The 19898-nt window shown below is 35.4% G+C and overlaps 2 protein-coding genes across 2 annotated transcripts; one reads left to right on the forward strand and one right to left on the reverse strand.

The window, feature by feature from the left end:
* The first annotated feature begins 414 nt into the window (after positions 1 to 414).
* Positions 415 to 1735, forward strand: LOC117972714 (olfactory receptor 52E4-like). Its single transcript, XM_059030569.1, has one exon. It carries the CDS (start codon positions 415 to 417, stop codon positions 1405 to 1407), a length of 993 nt encoding a protein of 330 aa, XP_058886552.1. The 3' UTR covers positions 1408 to 1735.
* A 5691-nt stretch (positions 1736 to 7426) lies between these two features.
* On the reverse strand, positions 7427 to 8492 carry LOC131737984 (olfactory receptor 52D1-like). The gene has a single exon (XM_059030545.1). It carries the CDS (start codon positions 8463 to 8465, stop codon positions 7491 to 7493), a length of 975 nt encoding a protein of 324 aa, XP_058886528.1. The 5' UTR covers positions 8466 to 8492; the 3' UTR covers positions 7427 to 7490.
* Between the last annotated feature and the right edge of the window lie 11406 nt (positions 8493 to 19898).

Here is a 19898-nt window from a genome sequence, read left to right on the forward strand (position 1 = left end):
CTCCCACAGTATCTTTCACTAGTATAATTAAGCCTGTAATGGTAAATGTATATAATTAGAAAGTAGTTCCCAGGGCATTTTCAAAACCAGAACAGGACGCAAGTGTAGCCCCTAATGAGGAGGATATAAAGCTAACTTCACTGTTCATCTGCTTTCACAACAGCTTCTACCAGGGAGTTGCAGGTAAGGATTCAACTTGTACATTTGATTTATTATTCATAGTAGCAGCAAAATGATCTAACAGCGGAAGTGTATATAATATATGTGTGTGTGTATTTTAATTGTGTGGTAATGGCTATAGAACATGTACAGTACATTAGTATATGTATGTGTTTGTGTATTTTGTAAACATATGCACTGATGTACCGTTTTTTTCATTTTTCCAGAAGCCTTGGTTTGGATACAGGAAATGCGATGGACAACTCCTCGTATGATACAGCTTTTATATTTACTGCATATGGTAAACTGGACAGCTTCAGGCCCTTGTATTTTATTGTTGTTCTCTTGGTATACCTCATTACAATTTTTGTTAATGTTTTTCTTATGATAGTGATATATATGGAAACAAGTCTACATAAACCTATGTACATATTGGTACTGCATTTATCTTTGAATGGACTTTTTGGGAGCTCAGCTTTCTATCCTAAAGTAATGGCTAATCTTCTATCAGATGTCCAGGAGAGTTCCCGGTTTGGTTGCTTAGTGCAGGCTTTTTGTATAAGCTCGTATGGAACTTGTGCATATGCTGTCCTTGCTGTAATGGCTTATGATAGGTATATATCAATTTGCAACCCATTGCGCTACTACAGCATTCTAACTCCTTCTAAAGTAAACGTACTTTTGAGTGTTGCATACCTCCTTCCTATTTTGCTTATGTCTATACATATTTTGTTAATAGGAAGACTGCCATTGTGTGGATTCTCAATACATAAACTACTCTGTGACAACTGGACTATTGCCAGACTCTCTTGTGTAGATACTAAAGTTATTAATATTTTTGGTCTGTTTCTCACTACAGCTTTAATTATTTTCCCATTCCTTCTCGTTGTATACTCATACGCCAGAATACTGTCTGTGAGCCTGAATGCTTCAAAGGAAGCACAGGGTAAGGCTCTGAGCACATGCACTCCTCATTTAATCACATTTATCAATTTTTCTATTGCTACTCTATTCTCAATAATGTACAATCGCTTTGGCAATAGCCTACCAATAAGTCTGCATATAATGATGTTGATTCTTTTTGTTGTAATCCCTCCTCTTCTAAACCCAATCATTTATGGAATTAGAACGAGAGAAATCAGGAAATGTATAATAAAAATACTCAGGAAAAGACAAAGTAATGTTCAAACAGGAGTCTTAACTGCTATTGATACACAGATGTCCACAGTGGTTGCTCCAAGGATATAAATCAATTTGATTACATCATAGCGTAGAATTATAATGAAAAATATTAAAATGATCTTCAGTATACAGTGCCTTTAGTCCCTGCACTAAAACCCTTAGGAGACAATGCACATGCAGTCAGATATGCAGTGGTCTCTGTATACTCTGTATGCTCAGTTACTACACACATTGATACTGTGCATGTTCATTCCTACAGGCAAAGTTTCACTATCTTTGTCTCTGATAAGTCACGGCATACAGCATGCAAGACTTGCATTCTTATGTGTGATGATTTGTAACAGCATCATTGTGCACTATCCACAGAACTCTGTCCTCAGCACTGACTGGCTGCCAGCAGCACTGCCCTTAGGAAGGTTTTGTATTGTGTGTGTGTGTGGGGGGGGGGGAGCTTAATGTAAGTAAGTGGCTGAACAGATGGCACAAAACTGAATTATTGTGTATAAAGGTATCAACGCCCTCAAAGCAGCATTATAATATCTATTCAGAAAAATAACCTGTTCGTTCTGGAGTATGTGCACTGTTTCATTTCATGTATATTTCATGTACAAATAAAGCTGTAAATTGATTCAATATGGTTTGTGAACCTAATTATGTTGTGTGTACACATTATGTTAAATCATGAAATCTATATTCAATGTCTTATTGGTTTTTTTTTTTTTTTAACATTAATAAAACTTTTGTGCAAAGAAATGTTCCTTGAGAAGTGTGCCAATACTGTGATGTAAATTGTGGAGCTAAAATAAGACTTACAGGTATATCATACAGCCCCAGTTTCCAGTGGTTTGTTCTGTTTCTGTACAAAAATAAAATCTGCTAGACACAGCATATGTTTATATGTTCCATTGACTTCGTGCCACCCCTATACATTACAGATACATGTGACAGTCTGGGTCTGACAGTGTCATGAACTTATATGTTTCAATCCACGTCACTATGCTGTGAGAGCATTTGCTAAAATGCAGTAGACTGTGAATAAGAGGAGCTCTCACATCCCTTTTTGATGTTGCTCAGTGTTTAACTCTTCTTAAACCTTCACTTCTTGTTACCTGCTAAGATCACCTTTGACCTTTACCATGAACCACCTTCACTTCTTGTTACCTGCTAAGGTCACCTTTGACCTTACCTGCAGTTGTCGTGATGTAACTGTAAAATGTATAACATCTCAATACTGACCTTTTTTACTCAGTTGAGGCAATGTATCTCTATTCTTGATCTTTTGAAGAGTAAAACTGCCCTATCCCCATCATGCATAATAAAATGAAGGTTCACACACAGTATTAAAACAAAAGTTATATACACATACATTAAGTGGGTGTGTGTTTATTTCCAGGTGTCTGTGTCCATGTTTAAGGCTGGTACTAGTGTTGAATTATATTGGGAATGCTAAAAAGATAACTATATAGAATGTACACTACTTTGTCCATCGCTGATGATAGGGAAATATGAAAAGTAAAGTGTTCTCTCTGCTGATGTAGTTGTTTCCTAAATATTGCCTGCCTAAAACACCACTCACTTTACAGAACCCCCTAGAAATGAAATCCTTGTTCTGTAAAGTTGGATGCAGATATACAAAAGCCAGGATATGAGTCCACATTGTTGGATAAAAGGCAATGCTACACCACACAGCCCATTGAAATATCTAGGGCAGCAGTGTGGAGTAGTGGTTAGGGCTCTGGACTCCTGACCGGAGGGTTGTGGGTTCAGTCCCCAGTGGGGGACACTGCTGTTGTACCCTTGAGCAAGGTACTTTACCTAGATTGCTCCAGTAAAAACCCAACTGTATAAATGGGTAATTGTATGTAAAAATAATGTGAAATAATGTATAATGTGATATCTTGTAACAATTGTAAGTCGCCCTGGATAAAGGCGTCTGCTAAGAAATAAATAAATAATAATTGAAAGCCAGGTTACAGATAAACAGTAACATAGGTTCATGGAGATTCCTTTCACTAAGTATTACAAAAGGGATGCCATTTCAAGTTGAAATATAGAGTTACTTCCTTGAATGCTGGCCAAGCAACACCTGTAAAAAAGTTTAAAATGATAAACAAACACATGTATTTCATTGTTTTTTGTGTGTGTTTATTTCAGTACATTTACACATATATTTAAATGTCAGTTAGGGATGTGGACTGACCTGAACCTTGTCAGTGGTCCGATCCACCACAAGGAACTCCAGTACCAACAACAAACCTTTATCCTTACACACAAGAGTCAAATTAGATCCTGCATTACAACAAATCATACTAAATACATACTGTTTCTCTGTGGCATATAGCTTGGAAAGACTAGCCTCACATTGGACATTTATTTATTTATTTATTTATTTTAATGTACAGAGCTTAAGCTGAAACAGCCAATCTGATTGCTATGACTAGATTACGTTTGCAATTCTCCAGTCTGTCGGTACATCCCCTGTGTCAAGAGACTGTTGCATGATCTTGGTTAGCGGTTTGTGAATAACTTCTTTCATTTCTTTGAGTACTATTGGGAGGATCTTATCCAGCCCAGGAGATTTGTTTATTTTGAAGAACTCCTAGTCTCTTTAACACTTCTGCCTGTTCTGCTAAAGTTATTTAAAACTGGATAGGAACAGGTCGACATGTGGGGCATGTTGCCCGTATCCTCCTTTGTAAATACTTGTGAAAAGTAATCATTTAATATATTTGCTATTTTTTTTTCTATTCGTCTATGATTTTGCCATTTGTATCCCTCATTTTACATCCTCTTTGAATGTTCTCATTCTGGTAAAACAAATGATTTACAGCAAGACTAGGGGTGCCCATTTTTCCTCACTCAGACCCCTTACTTACTAAATACCTTGGTATCTCTGAATAGATAATCTTCTCCTCTTTAAAAACATAAGATCCTTGCCTCCTTTTTCTTGGTAAGCAGTAAAATGGGGATGGGGAATTTGGTGCCAGATAAGTTCACTCAGACTTTTTGTTCACTAAATATCTTGGTATCCCTGAATAGAAAACCATCTCCTCTTTAAAAATATGCAAATGATTTAAATAAGAAGTCGGTCCTGCAAGTTTCTGGCTCAGGACTGCCAAGGACACTACACTGAATATTGTACCAGTCTGGGCAGTCACCAGTCAGGAAAGTGTGGGTTTGTTTGTGTAAAATAAAGAACAAATGCTCCACCCAGTAATTCAGCATTGTTAGTAAATTAATTATATTTACAACAAAAATAACAACCATGAAATATTTGTTGTGAGTAAGCATGTACATGTTCATTTCACATTATGAATGTGTCCAGTGCTGTGCTGTAAGAGGGTGTGTGTGTGTGTGTGTGTGTGTGTGTGCGTGCGTGTGTGTGAGCTGTCTGATTCTGAGTTTGACTGCTGCGTGTTTTTTTTTTAAATCACAGTTTCTCTGCAGTTTTAATTAAACACAATCTCCCCTCATAGATTCATTTCAAAGAAACATCTCATTGTCGTTTAGAATGTTTCTTTGCAGTGGTGCAAATTATCAGTTTAATTAAGGGTCTAGTTAAGTAACTGAGAGCACAGTTAGAATGAGAACCAGCAGACTCAGGCGGTCACCAGGACCAGGCTTGAGAAACACTGTTTCCATACCAGAACTTGTGCTTATCTCACATACCTTGACTATTCTTGCAGCAAGTGAATTCAATGATGTATCTGTTAAAATATTTTATCAGCTTTATACACCTTTTCTTTTGGGGCTGTACAAGTCATCATTCTTTTTTTAAACATGTCTATGGAATGTCTTGCCACTTGTGGTTTGCCAGTTTAAATGATCTCCTCATTCGCAAATATCATTTTTATTGCCAGCCTAAAGGAAGGATGGCAATTAATTTTGGCCTACTTTCATGGGAAAGCGTTCATGGAAATATCAAACTATCAAAAATATGCATTGTGGCCAACTAGTGTAGCAGGATGGCAAGTGAGTCAACATTTTTACAGTGTTGCATGTGTGTGTACCTGTGCCAACACAGCCAATTGACTTACCTGAGTTTTTCTCTCCTTAAACCCACTTGTTTTCATCCAAAGAGTATGATGATAATCATGTCACACCACACAACCTTGTCTTTACAGTAGACTAAGGCCATGTAATCATAAAATGCATCGTATTGCATTATAAATCTTACTATTGATATTGTTATTAGTAGAGGTTCTAATAGTCGTTCAAGAGACAAAAAAGCTGAAACGTTAATAATAATAATAATAATAATAATAATAATAATAATAATAATAATAATAATAAAACAAAGCCTGTGATCATCGTCATTCAAATCAAACTTCTTTGGAATGTCAATCAGTCAGACCTTGAGTTCTGTGTGGTTCACAGGTCAGTCTGTTCACACCCAAGTTTTGGTAGCAAACTCAGTTCATTTTATATGACTAGCCAGGAGTTTACTGCATTCAGGCAGGGTCAAAGATCAATGGAATAGAACTTAAATTCCCATGCCATATATTAACATGCGGAATGAAAGTATCTGCTTAAAATTCTAATTGTGTTCATTTTTTTTTGAGGTGGAAGAAGAAAGAAATGCTTATAAATTATATATATATATATTTATATATATATATATATATATATATATATATATATATATATATATATAGATAGATAGATAGATAGATAGATAGATAGATAGATAGATAGATATAGATGATTTATTAATTTTGCTACAGCAATTCACTGGACAGGAGAAATGTCTGTGAGAAGTCCAATATGATTGTGCCTGTGTGTTTTTGTACTTGAGTGATCCCTCCTGCGTCTCACTGAAAGCTGCCCTCGAGCTGGTGATGCCCAGCACTGCTGAACCTCCAAGGCGGGGCGCCCAGCTTTGCCTGCTCAGAGGGAGGTGCAGTTGTGGAGGCGGTGATGGTGAAAAATGGTGCAAATGAAAAAGGTAGGGTGCTTTTCTAGGGGGTTACAGTTAATAGCAAGGGGATTTACAATTGGAAAGTTGAGCCCTTGCTCCTGCCCCCTCAAACACACTATAGTTACTAAGATATAGTTCTGCTTCAGTATTACATTGCATATCTGAGATGCATAACTAGCTAAATAGCTACATTGAAAAAACAGTAGCACTCATTTTTTGTAAATAACTGTTGCTTTACAAATGGAAAATACGCTCTGCCACTTTAAATCTAGACCACTTCCCACGAAGAATGTTTCAGTGGGCAGTAAAGTTAGTATACTGTAAGAACTAATGGAACCAGGATTACTGTGACTCACAGACTTTTTCCACGTATGAAATTATACTGTTAATTTTACGAAAAAGAAACCATGAGTTTATATTTACTTAGATGGGAAAGCCCTTAATTGTTTTCAAAAGAATAAAAGATTAATTGTGTTCAAAAGAATATCCAGTTGAGTGAATGGGGGGTGACAGCCCCCAAGAGCTTGGAGATACTGTGCCACACGTTTTCCAAGACCTTGTTAAGTTAGTGCACGGAAATGCATAAAACATTTATGTTTAATTATGAATTTATTAAAGTAATTTAGTGTTGAAAATCATTGTTAGTTTTGTTTATAAAATACAGCTGGAATGTAATTACCTGCAAAGTGCTGTCCCTTAAGGTAATTGACTCTGAGCTGTAATAAGACAGGCAGCCCAGAGTAACAGAGAGTAGAATCTTTCAGTGTTTTAAAGAAACAGAAGATGGAGGCTTTCTTGCTAAGGGCTAATACAAACCAACATATTTAAAGTGCATTTGTAAAGTTTTGAGTTTTTGAAGACTAATTTAACCTTTGTTTGGTATTTGTGAAAATAAAGCGTGCTACAGATACCTTAGGCTTTGACCTTGTATTCAGTTGTGTGCGGCCTCCATTATGCCTCAAAACAGCCCAAAGCCTTACACCCTTTCACAGTACCCCAAAAGCAGATTTCTTTCCCTTTGTGTGTATTTTTCCCCTCTTTTTTTTACAGTAACTTACTGTTGATGCGGACAAAGTCAAATATGGAGGCTAACATTTGAGGTGTGTTTATAAAAAAAAAAAAATTATCCGTGGGTCTTATTTTTTATTCCTTTATTTAATTCTCCAGTTGACTTTAATGTGACAAGAATTGTGTGCAATTCAAGGTCTGTTTTATTTACAGTATTACACAGTTATTGTAAGACAGAGACCATTTTTTTCTGAGCACCTGAAATTGAATTTGTTTTGCTGCTTTTGAACATCTGGATTACCCGTTTTCTTATGGCCTGTGTTTTTACTCCGTAAATGATTGGATTTAGAAGAGGGGGCAAAAGAAGAAAATCTATTGACATGATGATGCGTAAAACAAGGGGAAGGTTCTGCATGTTAAAGCGTTGATGAATAACTTCAAACAAAGCGGCAATGTAGTAGTTTGTGAGAGTTAATAAATGGGGTACGCAAGTTTGTACTGCTTTACCACGAGCTTCTTTTGAAGCCTTAAGACACACTGTAATTATTTTAATATACGAGTATACAACAACAATGATTTGTGGGACACTAAGTAACATGATCATACACAAACCAAAGACATTATTAACAGAGATATCTACACAAGATAACCTGACAACTGACCAGTTGTCACAATATAACTTTTCTATAACAGACCCACATAATGGTAGTCGAATAGTTAATGAAATATGTATGATGAAAATACAAATAGGGTACAGATATACAAAAGCTATTAGCCCAGCTACTTTCCTGGGACTCATCATACTACTGTATCTTAAAGGATTACAGATTGACACATATCTGTCATAAGCCATCACTGACAAAATGGAAAATTCAAAACATCCATATGTATGAATACAAAATATTTGAAACAAACATCCGATTCTGGATATTGCTGGGGTATCAGAGAGAAGACTATGCATTAATATTGGATAAAAAGCACTGCTACCATACAGCCCATTCAGAGCCAGGTTACAAACAAATATATACATTGGTTCATGGAGGCTCCTTTCCCTGATTATTACTGTTATAAGAACTATATTGACAAAAAGTATCACAAGGTAAGCCAATAAGGCAGCAGTGAAATACAGATATCTAAGGTACCCAATTTCACCGTATACAGTAAACAGGAAAGTGGTAATGTAAGAAGAGTTTTCCATTGTCTTAGTTGTATGCTGGTGGACCAAAAGAAACCTACAAAAAAAAAGAAAATTTCATAAATAACCACATAATTATAAATGTTTTTTTTGTTTGTTTTTTTTGCAGTAAACACATGTTTTGGCTAATTCCTTAAATGAGACTGATAAATGCATTTGCTAAAATATTTGTAAACTTGCAGTATGTGTCTACTTTTACTTCAGAAATAGTGTAAACTGTGGTGCAAACCGTTTTGAATATTTTTTTTAAAATCTTTAATCATTGTAGCAGGGTACCGACCTTGACATTTTCTGGTACGTGTCAGAACTCGGTACATTGCTGCATATGCCCAGGCATGCCCAGTCTCCTTTTGGCTTGAAAACTATTTGAGCCCATCAGAATTCAGTATGCAAAACATTGGTGATAGAGGCATTATGAGATAATTGTGCATCACATAATTATTTGAACAAGCTAAACATAAAAGTGAGAGGGAGCATGTCTGTGCCTGTTCATTAGCTTATTTCATGTATTATTTTTTGTGAGTATTGTCTTCAGACAAAGTCAGCACAGCAAATTAAGCAAGGTTTCATGAAAAGGCTCAGCTGGGATTTTTTTTACACATGTTTAACAGAGCCTATCCAAATTCTATGTGCATTTCCATAATAATAAAGTCTCCAAGTTGTCTTAATGTATCAATATAATTATTTTTGTTTTAAATTACTACAATATATAGTAATAAATAAGAAAGTTTAAATCTAAAACACATTGTATGTCCAGATATCAAATATAAACAATATAAACAATATTCGTCTAGAATAAATGTACATAATGATAATCTCTTTTTTGTACAAGTCATCAACATTGTAATCTCCATGTATTACTCACGTAATGTGAAGATCCTTACTGGAGCCAGTGTTCCTCGGGATGAACAGCAGTGAATGAACAGGATACGTTTCCACCAGCTTTATATAACTCTGCTGCTTGACAACTATCTCATTGATTCTATTCTTGGAATTTCCAGGGGAAATCTAGCTAATTGGGCTTTGGTCAAAGTCATTACACTTGCTGTATTAGAAAAGCTAGCCAAACAACAATAAAGAAGTAATTACAATTGATAGCCATTGGGGGGTTAATTGCATAAGCATGTGAAAAGTGCAATGCAAAAAGATGCTAGTAGCTCCATCAATAAAGTGTCCCACTGAACAATGGAAAACAAGTTCATATGCTGAATGCCATGCCCAGGACCTTACTTTTTAAAATTAATTAACAGTGTGTTAAAACATTTTCTATGCAGTTGATGAAATATTGACGATTGCAACTTTGATCTATAGCAGGGCTTTCATTTCACATCACGTGTGAATTTTAAGAAAGATGCATATATCTAAATTGTGTAGTTTGTGTTTCTGCTTCTATTTGACGTTTGTCCCAGCCTGAGCCTACTAATCCCACAATCCAACCATTAAAGTCTCCGCCTAGGAGGCTGTGTGGTCCAGTGGTTAAAGAAAAGGGCTTGTAACCAGGAGGTCCCAGGTTCAAATCCCACCTCAGCTACTGACTCATTGTGTGACCCTGAGCAAGTAACTTAATCTCCTTGTGCTCCGTCTTTCAGGTGAGACGTAATTGTAAGTGACTCTGCAGCTGATGCATAGTTCACACACCCTAGTCTCTATAAGTCACCTTGGATAAAGGCATCTGCTAAATAAACAAATAATAATAATAATAGCAGCACTGCCAGTTTTTTTTTTTTTTTTCAACACCCCAGCAAATTTTAGAGGTAACCAGCCAAAAAGTAGCCACATTGTATATCTTTGTCACTTGATAGTTATAAAGTGAGTCACATGCAGTGTTGTCTGTTGTTCTGTTGCCTGACGTGAGTGTGGTTTCGTCGACTCTTTCAATGTAACCCTAAGCACTTGCCCATCTAGTGCAGTGGCTTGTTTTACACTGCAGTGGTTCCCAAACTGGTCCTGAGGACCCAATGTGTCTGCTGGTTTTCATTCCAACTGGGCTCTTAATTGCTTTAACTAGACTCTTAATTGAACTGATAATTTACTTAATTTGACCTTTTTAATTGTTTTCAGCTCTTAACAGTTGCCCATACCAAAAAAGATATATTTTAAATATATTTTTGTAAACATATTATTCATATAATTCATATAAAAAACTCATAGTCTTTGGGAATGATAAAATATATGGAAAAGTATATGTATTATGTATGTAACGTTATATAAAATATATTTAACATATTACAAAATTGGCCCGTTTTCATCATATGGAAAATATATTTACAATGTATTTGTTTAAACATATTTTAAATATATTTAAAATATAATTCAGTTAACAATATATCAATTATATTGTCCATGTATTTTTTAGAAATGTATTATTCAATATATTTACTAAACATGTATTATATAATGTATTCACAATATATTACATAATGTAATTTTTGGTATATGAATATACTGTATAACAAATGCCCAGTAAATATTTAATACCTTTTAAAAAGTAGACTACATAAATAATATATTCTAGGGAAACCAAATATAGGCACATTAAATAAAGAGCAACAGTTGGCCTTATACAGTGTCACCAATAACGTTCCATCAGATTTATATGCACGGTACTATTCAAGAATTGTAGTGAGAGGGGAAATTATTCACTGTAAGCAATACAGAAGAGAGCACGAGCGCAATAGTTACACAGTTAGGTTAGCTGATGGAGATTTCTTTAGCATCGATAAATTTGTTGCAAATGATTTTGGAGAAGGGCCCAAGTGTTTTGCTTTGGGTCACTTTCTAAAGCCAATTCAATACATTTTCTGTAGAAGTCCAATTGTTCAGCTCTCACTGGAACACATTATTCCAGTTAATAAAGATGGTCATCTGGTAGCAATTGATGCTCAAGTAATTCTACAGAAATGTGTTTTTGTAAAAGTGCCTGGACACACACCATATTTTGCATGTGTTCCACCAAACAGATATGAAGCAAATAAATAAGAAAGGAATGGAATTCTGCAATTTCACTTAAAAATAACTATTATCTTTAAACATAGCGGAATATATCAACATTTTGTAAAAATTCAGTGTATATAAAACACTCAAGTACAAAAATGAAAAGCTTTCAACATATGCTAAAAGGCTGTTTGCATTACAACAGGTGTTTGGGCTGCTTCTCTGTAGACCTGCTAACATTGTTCTTCTGAAACTATGAGACGTTACAAAAAACTGCTGATTCCAATTAAAAATTCATTAATAGGTATGGAATTGTTGCTGAAAATAGAGCTATGAAAATAATTTAAAAAAAAACACTAATAAACTGGAAATACATTTTTACAATTTCATTCTTTTTTTCATATTGGTGGGCATACAGTTTAAATATAAGGTGACTTAAAATATGAACAGCCTATTGTGTCCTTGATTGTTATTGACCTCTCTTTTTCTTCTTCTAAATACTAGGCTTAGCCCAGTTATTTTTTATTTACAAAATGTAGTTAGTAAACTGTTGCTTTACAAATGGAAAATAAGCTGTGCCACTTTAAATCTAGACCACTTCCCATGAAGAGATGTAAAATGTTTCAGTGGGCAGTAAAGTTAGTATACTGTAAGTAATGGAACCAGGATTATTAAAATGCATGTCTTAAAGAAAATAAAGGGTCACATACTTTTATTTTTATTTTTTAATATTTGGATGTGACAGTATGTTATATTTTACAAGTGGCTTCTGTCCACATTGATCGTCTTGAAGGAGGGCTGAAGCAACATAAGTACTGTGACTCACTGTGCAGCTGGAATGTAATTACCTGCAAAGTGCTGTCCCTTAAGGTAATTGACTCTGAGCTGTACAAAAAATTGAAAGAAAAGACAGACAGAGAGTTGAATCTTTCAGTGTTGGAGGCTTTCTTGCTAAGGGCTGATACAAACCAACATATTTAAAGTGCATTTGTAAAGTTTTGAGTTTTTGAAGACTAATTTAACCTTTGTTTGGTATTTGTGAAAATAAAGCGTGCTACAGATACCTTAGGCATTGACCTTGTATTCAGTTCTGTGTGACCTCCATTATGCCTCAAAACAGCCCAAAGCCTTACACCCTTTCACAGTACCCCCAAAACAGATTTCTTTCCCTTTGTGTGTATTTTTCCCCTCTTTTTTTTAACAGTAACTTACTGTTGATGCGGACAAAGTCAAATATGGAGGCTAACATTTGAGGTGTGTTTATAAAAAAAAAAAAAATTGTATCCGTGGGTCTTATTTTTTATTCCTTTATTTAATTCTTCAGTTGACTTTAACGTGACAAAAATTGTGTGCAATTCAAGGTTTGTTTTATTTACAGTATTACACAGTTATTGTAAGACAGAGACCATTTTTTTCTGAGTACCTGAAATTGAATTTGTTTTGCTGCTTTTGAACATCTGGATTACCCGTTTTCTTATGGCCTGTGTTTTTACTCCGTAAATGATTGGATTTAGAAGAGGGGGCAAAAGAAGAAAATCTATTGACATGATGATGCGTAAAACAAAGGGAAGGTTCTGCGTGTTAAAGCGTTGATGAATAACTTCAAAGAAAGTGGCAATGTAGTAGTTTGTGAGAGTTACTAAATGGGGTACGCAGGTTTGTACTGCTTTACCACGAGCTTCTTTTGAAGCCTTAAGACACACTGTAATTATTTTAATATACGAGTATACAACAACAATGATTTGTGGGACCATAACTAACACGGTAACACACAAACCAAAGACACTATTAACAGAGATATCTACACAAGATAACCTGACAACTGACCAGTTGTCACAATATAACTTTTCTATAACAGAGCCACATAATGGTAGTCGAATAGTTAATGAAATATGTATGATGAAAATACAAATAGGGTACAGATATGCAAAAGCTATTAGCCCAGCTACTTTCCTGTGACTCATCATACTACTGTATCTTAAAGGATTACAGATTGACACATATCTGTCATAAGCCATCACTGACAAAATGGAAAATTCAAAAGATCCGTATGTATGAATACAAAATATTTGAAACAAACATCCGATTCTGGATATTGCTGGGGTATCAGAGAGAAGACTATGCATTAATGTAGGATAAAAAGCACTGCTACCATACAGCCCATTCAGAGCCAGGTTACAAACAAATATATACATTGGTTCATGGAGGCTCCTTTCCCTGATTATTACTGTTATAAGAACTATATTGACAAAAAGTATCACAAGGTAACCCAATAAGGCAGCAGTAAAATACAGATATCTAAGGTACCCAATTTCACCGTATACAGTAAACAGGAAAGTGGTAATGTAAGAAGAGTTTTCCATTGTCTTAGTTGTATGCTGGTGGACCAAAAGAAACCTACTAAAAAAAGAAGAACATTTCATAAGCAGCCACATAATTATAAATGTTTTTTTTTTTGTGCAGTAAACACATGTTTTGGCTAATGCCTTAAATGAGACTGATAAATGCATTTGCTAAAACATTTGTAAACTTGCAGTATGTGTCTACTTTTACCTCAGAAATAGTGTCAACTGTGGTGCAAACAGTTTTGAATACTATATTTAAAAAAAATAAATAAATAATTATCTTTAATCATTGTAGCAGGGTACCGACCATGTCATTTTCTCGTACATGTCAGAACTCGGTACATTGCTGCATATGCCTAGGCATGCCCAGGCTTGAAAACTATTTGAGCCCATCAGAATTCAGTATGCAAAACATTGGTGATAGAGGCATTATGAGATAATTGTGCATCACATAATTATTTGAACAAGATAAACTTAAAAGTGAGAGGGAGCATGTCTGTGCCTGTTCATTAGTAATATATAAGAAAGTTTAAATCTAAAACACATTGTATGTCCAGATATCAAATATAAACAATATAAACAATATTCGTCTAGAATAAATGTACATAATGATAATCTCTTTTTTGTACAAGTCATCAACATTGTAATCTCCATGTATTACTCACGTAATGTGAAGATCCTTACTGGAGCCAGTGTTCCTCGGGATGAACAGCAGTGAATGAACAGGATACGTTTCCACCAGCTTTATATAACTCTGCTGCTTGACAACTATCTCATTGATTCTATTCTTGGAATTTCCAGGGGAAATCTAGCTAATTGGGCTTTGGTCAAAGTCATTACACTTGCTGTATTAGAAAAGCTAACCAAACAACAATAAAGAAGTAATTACAATTGATAGCCATTGAAAAGTGCAATGCAAAAAGATGCTAGTAGTTCCATCAATAAAGGGTCCCACTGAACAATGGAAAATAAGTCCATATGCTGAATGCCATGCCCAGGACCTTACTTTTTAAAATTAATTAACAGTGTGTTAAAACATTTTCTATGCAGTTGATGAAATATTGACGATTGCAACTCTGATCTATAGCAGGGTTGTCATTTCACATCACGTGTGAATTTTAAGAAAGATGCATATATCTAAATTGTGTAGTTTGTGTTTCTGCTTCTATTTTACGTTTGTCCCAGCCTGAGTCTACTAATCCCACAATCCAACCATTAAAGTCTCCGCCTATAGCGACAGCAGCACTGCCAGGATTTTTTTTTTTTTGCAACACCCCAGCAAATTTTAGAAGCAACCAGCCCAAAAGTAGCCACATTGTATATATTAAAAAATATGTATCAAGGGCACCATGCCCCCCCCCATCCATCCAACTTTTAAAAGTGGTGAACCATGCCCCCTCACTTTTTGACAAAAGAAGTATGTGCGCAGCATCCTACCTAAACACTGTGTCTTCGTCACTTGATAGTTATAAAGCGAGTCACATGCAGTGTTGTCTGTTGTTCTGTTGCCTGACGTGAGTGTGGTTTCGTCGACTCTTTCAGTGTAACCCTAAGCACTTTCAGGTGAGACGTAGTTGTAAGTGACTCTGCAGCTGATGCATAGTTCACACACCCTAGTCTCTGTAAGTCGCCTTGGATAAAGATGTCTGCTAAATAAACAAATAAAAATAACACAGAATAGACATTTTATATTGTGTGTATATATAAAGCCACACAATACATATTCTTATTTCTGCAGTGACATAATTATGCTTTAACATTAAAACCATATTTTGTATTTTATGAATATATTTTTTTTAACATTAAGACCATATATATTTTTGAAGGGTAGTCATTGTAGACAAATAATTTAATGTCTTACCTTCAATTTATTATGATTATTAGTCATTTAGCAGACGCTTTTATCCAAAGCAACTTACAGAGACTAGTCGGTGAACTATGCATCAACAACAGCTGCCCCAGTCACTTACAAGAGGACCTCGGTTTTATGTCATATCTCAGTGTATATGCCTTAATTCCCTGTGCATTTTCTTCTTGGCTGATAGATTAAAATATATGTTGAAAACAAAAACATTTATCAGTAACAGCAACAAGTAGCTCATTTGCATATAGAGACACAAAGGACGCTGGGACTGCAGGGTTATGGGGAAAATGTCTTTGTGTTAAATTGCTGTTAATTACTGTGTTACGTTACTGTTTATTGTTGTTGTTACATCAACTGTTTTTATTGGTAAGTGTTGTGTGTTACTCAGTGTTGTTCCTGGATTTATGTTATGTCACCGTCAGTAGTGGTGGGGTCTACAGGAGTGGGGGAGGGGTTTGCTGCTGTAGTTAGTAGTGGTAGAGTTAATGTTTTTACTTGATGTGCTGTTACGTGTTACGTGTTACGTGTTACGTGTTACGTGTTACGTGTGGCATGTGATCTGTTTGTGAATAAACAGCATTATAGGGCTTAAATCCTTGGGGTCAATTGTAACAAACTGAAAAGAGCGTACTAACTGGGGATGATCTCGTGGTTAGTACGGAGGGCGGTACTAAACTAGTATGCAAGTTAATACTAATTGCAACTAACTAAGTAGATCAAGACAGTCCCCATCTGTGTATTTAAATTTGTCTCAATTGCAACTAACCCAAAGTAACTGCTGTTGTCCTCTAGAGGATACTAAAACATACTAAAAGTCAGTCTAGCAATTTCTGTAGACTAAAGACTTGTGGTATCGTACTAACTGGAACACATATGAAAAATCTCAAAATGTATTGACAACTTGCATGGAACTGAACTATTCATAGCCAAAAAATAATATAAAATTTTAAAACCATGTGTCAAAACGTTTGCAACAAAAATTGTTTCATCGTTTTTTAACTGATTGAACTTAACTCATGCCTATACGACTTTCCAGTGTCTCTACTTTCAGGCTCTTTCACAGGGGAGGCAGCATTAAATCTGCTCACAAGTGTATTCCGTGCAGTTGTGCGCTGCAGAATTGCAGTGGAATCCTTTTGGCCATCCTCCACAGTTTCAATACAATCTTTTATACACGCTATGAAATAAAGATTTTGCTCCATAGTATAATTTTGCACACGACTACTGGCCATGATTGCCTTCGTATGGATGTAATGAGAAATTAAGCTTTTACAGGCTTTACCTGTAATATGTAATTAGCATTTCTGATTTGATTTACACCTTTTATAGTCTACACTACACCTTTGGTCCTATAAACAAATGCATTTGTTTTGTGTGTGAATTAAATAATGAGAACAATACAAGTTGTGTTTCTCCTCTAATACAGCTTCATTCATTTTGGTGGTGTTTTAGGGAAATTAGACTATACATGTGAATTTCGTTTTAAGAAAATGGGAAAATAGTCTTATGCAATTCAGCCTTAGTATTTACTTTTGTGCGCAAATACATTTCCGTACATAATTATCTTAAGTTCAGAAAATGTAAATTGACAGATTTCAATCTTGTAATGAAATATAACACTCCTAAAATATAACAGCTGGAACCAATCACTCAGATCCGTGTGTCTGTCTCATTCCTGGGTATAACCCGACAATGCTGCTTTTAAAGCTCCCTGCTTTGCTACAGTATATATATATATGCTTTAACACAACCTAAAAACTTCTCGTAAACCTAGTTTAAGAAAGCTGCATGACATGAGCCGTCACACAATGCCAAACTGGAACACTGACAGAAACATTTAAATATACCCTCCCATATTTTAATATTAATGAGGTCATTTGAATTTTGAAGGAGAATCTCTCTCCCTAGAAGAAAACTACATAAACCAAAATTGCCCGAAAGGTACTGCCAAAATAGTGTGACAAAACAGTGAGACTTATTTTTATATTTGCATGTAAACCAAGTCATTGTAATATTTTAACATGCTGTAAAAACACATTCATTCATGTGTTGTAGATCCCGCATTAGATGTAATTCATTTTTGTTGTGTTCTTTTTTTGCACAAAATGTTCTTTTCTGTTGCCCCTAAATGCATTTGATACCTTCACACATTCCAGGGTTAGCACCACTGTGACAGGATGGCTGACGAGGTGACGTTAGGCCAGATGCAGGAAGAAAACAAAGGCAGGTACTGCAGGGTAAAAGATGTGGCGTGCGCCGTTTATTTTTTTTATAACAAAAATAAATTAAATATTTTAACAAAAACACTGCTCACAGAGCCAAATAAAACAGATATACAAAAACAAAATCACAAGCACAAAATCACAAACACACAGGTCAGGCTGGGTAGATTGCTTTCACTGATCCTATGTTAATCTTTTTTTTCTTTTCCTTTTCCTTTTCCTTTTCCTCCTCGATCTCTCTCGTTCTCTCCTCTTCTGGACACCCGCCACAAGTGCAGAGAACTGCAGGCTTATATGCAGCTGACCATCTCCCGATTAGTAACAATTAAACAATTAACTCGGGAGATGGTCACCTTCTGCACAAGGTTTTTAATGTGGATGGGGAACAATACAAAACATGCAGCTCTTTAACGTCACATTTAATAAAAAAATAACAAAACACGGCTACGCCGTCATATTTACTTATAAATAATAATAATAATAATAATAATAATAATAATACTACAAAATAATAAATTGCACAGGGGCGGAGGGGTACCCCGTTCTAATAAATAATACATTTATGGCAGGGCCCCTTTTCATGTGCAGGGCTCCCTGCCATGCCACAATCATTGGGGTGTACATTTTTCAAAGCTCAAACTGGGCCACATTGTTAAATAATTAATAAGACTAATTAAACAATTTAAATATAGGCTATTTAATGGCTTTTCACTAGCGAGCCTCTCACTCTTAGTAGTTTTTAAGCAGCTAGATCATTTCAGTACACTCCCGGGTGTATAATTTGTGGCTAGTTTAACTAGCCATATTGTGTTGTATACATATTGCGATTCTTTTTTAATTGGATTTATTCCCTTCAAGGATTTACCCTTTTAAGAGTGTTCCATCACAAGCATGCTTTCAAAAAATGGAGGTACTTCCTGTCCCCCCCCACCCCCCCTCCCCCCCCACCCTCCTGCCACACAATCATCATCCTGTACTAGGACAAGATAGATGCACCAAACAACCAACATTTTTTCATATGTTTTCTGGAAAACACAAAATCTAAACATTAAGGCATACTAACAAATAAATACAGAGAAAAGGAGTTGTACTGGCCAGCACCAAAGAAAAATAATATAAATTACAAATACTATACAATAAGACACATTCATAGTACAGTAAAACTATTCACAGTCTTTTTATTTATATATACGTGACAGGACCCTACCACAACATTATTCACCGCTTGCCCAATAGGATTGGCTGCACCTACCCTTAGGTGGTTAGTTTGAGATGCATAACTTGTCTAACCCCATCTAACCGCCTGCACCATCATCAAAATCGATTAAAGTTAACATGTAAATGAGGAGAAGATTATGCTGACTAGTGGCACTGGCACACTAAGGCATGTCACCAAAACTGTATTACAGGGCAAGGCTGATTGCTCCCATATGCTCCAGGCCCTGGATGTTTTAAGAAAACTTATCTAGTCTGAAGGGTTTAGCATTGTGTTTCTTGCAATGAATAACATATTTGAATCTACCTACAAAGGCATATAGTATATTGCAAGTAACTGCAGGATCATTAGTTACGTCACTTATGCATTTGGTCCTTTCTGTTTTTTTTTTGTTTAGTTTTTTAGTTTTTTGGGGTTTTTTTTTATACCCAAATGTATCCGAAATCTTATAGGCAAAGTTGCAAACTCAAATCTTGGCTCATCAGTACACTCCTGGCACCAGGAGGTGCTTGTTTAAATGACTGTTGTTTCAAAAAATGTAAATCATATAATTGAGCCTCTATTCCAGTCAGTGAAAAATTATAATGTCAGTGATAAATTTCTTGAACCCCTGTTAGGTCTTGTTTAACCGATCATTTTTATATCTTTTACGAAACTTAATCTGTGGTTTATAATGATTATGTTTCCTTTATTGATTCCAATATTTAGGAGTTACACACATATTATTATTTATTTCTTATCAGACACCCTTTATCCAGGGCGACTTACAATTGTTACAAGATATCACATTATATCTACATACAATTACATAATTTTTTTTTACACACAATTACACATTTATACAGTGGGGTTTTC

The sequence above is a fragment of the Acipenser ruthenus genome, chromosome 9, assembly GCF_902713425.1.
Source record: "Acipenser ruthenus chromosome 9, fAciRut3.2 maternal haplotype, whole genome shotgun sequence".
Classification (NCBI taxonomy): domain Eukaryota; kingdom Metazoa; phylum Chordata; class Actinopteri; order Acipenseriformes; family Acipenseridae; genus Acipenser; species Acipenser ruthenus.

Coding starts and splice junctions, on each gene's coding strand:
- LOC117972714 (XM_059030569.1), top strand. CDS start 415: ATGGACAACTCCTCGTATGATACAGCTTTTATATTTACTGCATATGGT.
- LOC131737984 (XM_059030545.1), bottom strand. CDS start 8,465: ATGGAAAACTCTTCTTACATTACCACTTTCCTGTTTACTGTATACGGT.